At 43.8% G+C, this 6,342-nt stretch overlaps 1 protein-coding gene across 1 annotated transcript in view; it reads left to right on the forward strand.

The window, feature by feature from the left end:
• The first annotated feature begins 4,619 nt into the window (after window positions 1-4,619).
• Window positions 4,620-6,342, forward strand: part of Cstf3 (cleavage stimulation factor subunit 3) — a 90,477-nt gene continuing 88,754 nt past the window's right edge. Inside the window, exon 1 of the mRNA XM_004627064.2 lies at window positions 4,620-4,816. Coding sequence (XP_004627121.1) covers window positions 4,790-4,816 — 27 coding nt within the window. The 5' untranslated portion in view covers window positions 4,620-4,789. The remainder of the gene's footprint in view (window positions 4,817-6,342) is intronic.

Below are 6,342 nucleotides of genomic sequence, written 5' to 3' on the forward strand. Positions count from 1 at the left end.
AAAAAAAAAAAAAAAAAAAAAACACACACACACACGGGCCGGCGGTATAGCTCAGCGGACTAAGCCCTTGCTTAGGTAAGTAAGCGCAGGGACCAGGGTTGGATTCCTGGCTCCGCAAACCGTGCCAGCCCCGCCTCCCGGTGCGCTGAGCCAGCAATGGAGTCCCGATGCGGTGGCTCAGTGGACTCAGTGCCTGTAATCCCAGCACTTGGGAGGCAGAAATCAGGAGGATCACTACTAATGTGGGCTAGGTAGTGAGACCCTGCACACACACACAAAAAAAGAAAACTGAAAAAAAAAAAAAAAAGAAAGAAAAAAGTTAAAACCATATGGGTAAAAAGAAAAGAAAAAGAAATTAATATTATCTTGGACTCAAACTTCATAGTCAATGAAAGGTTAATATATTCCAGTACTTTCATTTTGGTACCTGAATCCAGAACCTTATGCTATGTAAAAATATTTTTTAAATTCATCCTTTTTTTTTTTTTTTTTTTTGGTGGAACAGTGAATGGAACTCAGGCCCTTGCACTTGCCAGGGAAATGCTTATTCTACTGAGCCATCTCCCTGGCCCCTAAAAATTCATTTTACATGACAAAAAATTAACTGTCCACCACTCTAAAACCATAAACATAAAGATAAACAAGAAATAAGAATGAAGTATTTGCCACCTACATAAAACTCAGTTAATCCTTCTACTATACATAGATCAAAATACATTTTTAAAATTTTTATTTTATTTTATTATTTAGTTTTCATTTTTTTGAGACAGAGTCTCACTATGCAGTCCAGGCTGGCCTTGAACTCATTATGTATCCCAGACTGACCTCAAACTCACGGCAATCCTCCTGCCTCAGTCTTCCAAGTGCTGGAATTAAAAGAGCGTCACTACACCAGATGAAAATAAATTTAAAAAGCAAGCAAAGATGTAGACAGGGGCCGGAGAGATGGCTCAGTGGAATAAGCACTTCCCTGGCAAGTGCAAGGGCCTAAATTCAATCCCTGGTTCTGCCAAAAAAAAAGAAAGAAAAAAAGAAAGAAAGAAAGAAAGAAAGAAAGAAAGAAAGAAAGAAAGAAAGAAAGAAAGAAAGAAAGAAAGAGAGAAAAAGATGTGGACAAATCAGGGTAAAAGAAAGAAAGTGATTCCTTTTTGTTGTTTTTCTTTTACTTTTTTTTTGTTTTGTTGAGACAGGATTTCGCTATGTAGTCCAGGCTGGCCTCAAACTCAGGGTGCTTCTCCTGCCTCAGGCCCCAAAGTGCTGGGATAATATGCATGTACCACCACGCCTAGCTAAGACATGATTCTTTAAAACATGAGAACATGCACAGCCTCATTTGCAATAAAATGGAATGTGAGTAAAATGCTGCAATTCTACTTCAGACCTATCAGATCGGCAACTATCCAACCTGACATTCTGTAAGAGCTTATCAGAAAAATAAGCACACTGATTTGGGAGTGAAAAAATGGCACAGTTAGAAATTCCATGGAGGGGCTGGGGAGACGGCTCAAAAAAAAAAAGAAATTCCACGGGAAGGGCCGGTCAAATACCTCAGCAGATTAAAGCATCTGCTTAGGAAGACACAGAGGTTGGAGGTTTCGATCACTGGCATGCCGCGCCGGACCAGCTCCTGGGGTGTGCTGAAACGGCAATTGAGATTGGATGTGGTGGTGCAAGCCTGTAATCCCAGCGCTTGGGAAGCTGAACACAGGAGGATCACTATGAGTGAGACCCTGAGTCCCTGTAGACCCTTACAAAAAAAAAAAAGAAATTCCATGGAAGGAAAATTCACAAGATAATAAAGTGACATGTGTTAGTCATGTGTGGTTCTATCAGGACACTGAAGCACTGAGTTCAGGCCTGGTTCCCACACTGTATTTACCTTCCAACTCAACAATCCCATGCCTTTGAATGTATCCACAGCATACACATCCACAAATATACCACCACATATGCACAAGATTATTTGCGAAATACGTGTCCACTTGAGTAAGAAATGCCCAATTTGAGTAAGAAATACATAGTGACACACGCCTGTAATCCCAGCACTTGGAGGCTGAGGCAGATGGATTGCCATGAGTTCCAGGCCAGGCTGAACTTCCTGTCAAAACTGTTTCACCCCCACCCCCACCCCAAGAAAACACTGGAAGGATTAAACTAGAAACTAATAAAAGATAGTTACCTATTGAGAATGGGATTGAGGTTGGGTGAAGAGGATAGGGATGAAGTGAGGTTTATTTGAGAGTGATAAGTTTTATCAGTAGTAGCGATTGATGGTGGTGCTGGTGGCAGCAGCGCAGTAGAGCAGAAATGAGGGGAACATTTATTAATGCTGAAGACACCGAGAGGATTGAAGACAGGGTGATGGGCAGATCCTCTGACCTGAGACAGAGGATGAGACTTTATGGACTTGTGCTAGGGGCAGTGTTTGAGGGCCAGGTTCAGTGACATGCAAGGAGCTGACTGGAGGCTCCCTTTTGTGGGTGGGAAAAGTAGAAGGAAGTTGTATCCAGGGCTGGAGTGGGGAAGGAGGAAGTGGTCATTCAGCCATGTTGGATCAGGGCCATGATAATTTAGCAGTCTGTGTTTGGGCTGTAACCTATCAGAGGGTAATTCAATATAGTTACAATTATTGAGCAATGTAATTGTGTTTTGTGAGGCAGAATCTAAGTTGCCCAGGCTGGCCTGAACGCTATAGATTCCTGCCTCAGGCTCCAACGTGCTACAATTATGGGTGTGTGCCACCATACCTGGCTGTTAGTGATACAGGGAACTGAAACCCCCAACCCAAAAGATACCTGGGACGAATTCATGTTCTCTAAAACTGAAAAATGAATTTTAGGAACAATGGAAGTCAAGTGCAGATTACATTTATCTAGGGCTGGGGAGATAGCTCAGTAGAGCAAGGTCCTGAGTTCAATCCCCAGTACCACCAAAAAAAAAAAAAAAAAAAACAGAATACATTTATCAGAGGAAAGAAAGCTTCTGTCCAAGTGAGGCACAGAAGGTGATGTGAAAAGGTTGTCAAGGAATTTCTCTTTTCTAGGGATTATTATAAAGCAAAGCCACAAGGTGAGGTGGATCTAAGGTGGAAAATGGGAATTTGTACATGAGGCAGGACAAAGCTATGGTCCACCAATAAGATTAATTGCTCAGGCAATGCTGACTACATTGGGATCAAACGGGGAAGCTAGCAAGCCAAGTGAATATAGAAGAGGATTTTCCTGTAGAGGTTGGGTCAGTGACTCCTGGCTTCTTCAGGGTGACAGATATCTATTTAGAATATCAATCGCTGATGCCCATCCCTAGGGAGGTGTGTGACTGCCTTTGTTTACTATTTTATCTTGAGGTCCGATCCACAGAAGTGAATGCCTCTCCATCAGTTTCAAGGTCATCTTGTGTTCTATGTTGTCTCCAAGAGGGCCTAGCCCTGTCTGCCTAAATATTTTTACCTAACTCAGCCTCCTACAACATTAGTAGGTCATATTCTAAAGAAAAAAGAAAAACAAAAAACTTTAAGAGCCAGAGAGATAGCTCAGTGGCATAAGTGCCTGCCTGGCAAACGCAAGGTCCTGAGTTTGATTCCTGGCACAAAACAAAAAAAACCTTCAAAAAAATCTTTACCTTATTCAGTAAGGGAGTGCCGGGGAGATGGCTCAGTAGAATAAGTACTTTCCTGGCAAGTGTAAGGGCCTGAGTTCAATCCCCGCTTCTACAAAACAAACAAACAAAAAAGTGTTGTTTATTCAGTAAGGGTATTGTTAACAATATTTTAATTCTAATACTATATTTTACCAGGGATCGTACCCCAGTCGCTGCACTTGCCTAAGCAGGCAGTTAGTCAGCTAGCTATCTTGCCGGCCCTTGCATTTTAGTACTGTATGTTTTCCTCCTCCCTCCACCCCAGGGGTAGGAGGCTGAGTTGGAAACAATAGGACATATGTGACAATAAAAATTAACACAGGCTAGATTTTATTTTGTGTGTGTGCATATGGTACTGGGTGTTACACCCAGGACCTTCGCACTGAGTTACATCCCCAATCCTTTTTGTAATTTTTTATTAGACAGGGTCTCACAAAGTAGCCAAATTTCCTGGGCTGGGCTGATTTTGTTATCCTCCTGATTCAGCCTCCCAGATAGATGGGATTACAAGTGTGTGTGCCATCACATCCAACAAATAAGGTTTTATTTGCTCATCCCGTTCCCATTAAAAAGTCATAGCCGAGTTCTACAAAACGTAGACTCTTGATTTTTAAAAAAATCTTAAATTTGGGAAGCATACAACTCCGAGCATTGCTCCATAGGATGGTCCGTTTGCCTGAGCCGAAATGATCCGCCTTCATCTTCAAAGGTCGAGAACTCCGGCGTATGCAGCAGTATGAAAAATTACAAGAAAGCGCGGGGGCCTCCTAGCCAATGATTCGCAACTTCCTAGCGGGTAGAGCCCAGGGGGGGCTACAGCCTCACCAGTCCTGGGCCATGACGTCAGCGCGGGCATCGGGCCCGCCTCCCGGGACCTCTCTGCGCCTGCGCACGCGAACGGAAGGCAAGACCTGTTGCGCCCTTAACCCCGCCCTCTGCCCCGGAAGTTAATTCATAAGCCACACCTCTCTTCAGCCCTCAGGGGCGCAGCCATTTTAATTCATAGCTGAGTGGGCGGCGGCGGTTGGTGCGCGCTGTCGGGCCCCCTGGGCAAGGGGTAGCTTGATTGATTCAGGGGTTGTTTTAGTTTAATTTTTCTTTTCTAGCTTCCCGACGCCGGCTACTGCGCACGTTATAGTCCTGTGAGGCCATGTCAGGCGACGCAGCCACAGAGCAGGTGAGGAAGGAAAGTGGTGGGGCCTCGTGGCGACCTCTTCTCTTCAGGTCTGTGTTCGTCCGACTTCTCCAGCCATGTTCACTGGAGGAAGAAGTCGGGCTTCAGTGAACACGAGTGTCGGGGGACCGGAGAGTGTGGGGGCGGGAGACATAATCTGACAGAGGTTTATAATTCCGTGCGGGGCTTCCGTGTTTTAGGGGTTAATACGAATAAATATTTAGACAATAGGCAGGAAGTTGCTTTGTGCCGTGTCAGGGTCCTGGGAATACTCCTTCCTGGGGTATGTTTGCTTCGGATGGTTAGAAAGTGCTTATTTTGACGTACAGTATGTCTTCAGTTTTTTAAAAAATTGGTGGCTGTGTTTCCTCCGTGTCTCCCGCACTCCGTACGAGGAACATAAAGAGGTGACTAGTTTGAGGAATAAAAGAGACGGGACTCACCTGGAGAAACAGACTTCCTGAACGCGAACGCAGAGCGGTGCGGTGTTGCTGAGGTGTGGCGGCGGCGGCGGGGGTCGGGGGCGAATTTGTGGCGGTCCGTAGCTTCTTTCTGTTTCTCCTTTCTAGCCACATTTCATTTTCGTTTGTGCGCTTACACGCAAACGTAGAATTTGATAAGTCGAAAATGAGAGGTATGTGTTTTGGTCACTGTCATTTGCTTGAAGAGTAGGTAGGAGTGACGTTTAGGTATTTGAAAATTCAGATGTTTAGGTTAATGTGATTTGTGTTATGCTGTTTGTATGCTGGATTTTGTAGGGTAGTGTTTATCCTTTTATTATGAAGGAGGAGGAAACTGATTTTGTTAAATGCCATTAAATGTGTTTTTCGAGCTTAGCCCTAGTATGGTGAATACTTTTTTTTGTTAGTTTGGTTTGTTAGTTTGGTTCCCCCCTCCCTTGGTGAACACAGTTTTTAAAATGGAGTCTAAGCTGTCTAGCCCGCAGTCTCAGTTTCTTGGAATTTCCCGTTGCCATAGCAACAAAATACACTTAGGTTTTAATTTTTTCAAGTCCCCAGTTTATACCGTGGAAGTTAGGGTTGGAGGCTGATAAAGGTGAGGTAAAATTGAACTGTTCCTTATTGCATGGTATAGGAAACTAAATTCGTTATATTGGGAAAGTTGGATTAAACTAGTGTTTAAATTTATGTAATGTTAGGATGCCCGGGAATGCAAAGTCTTTATGATGTCACAACTTTTATCCACACTTTTTTTTTGTGAGTTTTGTTATTTGAAAGTGGAGTAGTATGTTGAAGTTTCATTGAAAATTTTTAAAATTCATTGTTAATTCTTAAATCTAAAATTGTAAAGACAGGGCTGGCCAAATAGCTTGGTGGATTAAAGTGCCTGCAAGCAGGCGCGGGGGCCAGGGGTTCAGTCCCCAGGCCCGCCATGGTGGCACATGCCTGTAATCCCAGATGAGTAAATAAAATTGTAAAAACGGGCTGGGGAGATGGCTCAGTGGAATAAGCACTTCCCTGGCAAGCGCAAGGGCCTGAGTTCAATCCCCGCTTCCACCAAAAAAAAAA

Source organism: Octodon degus, unplaced genomic scaffold (genome assembly GCF_000260255.1).
Source record: "Octodon degus isolate 3935 unplaced genomic scaffold, OctDeg1.0 scaffold00018, whole genome shotgun sequence".
Taxonomy (NCBI): Eukaryota; Metazoa; Chordata; class Mammalia; order Rodentia; family Octodontidae; genus Octodon; species Octodon degus.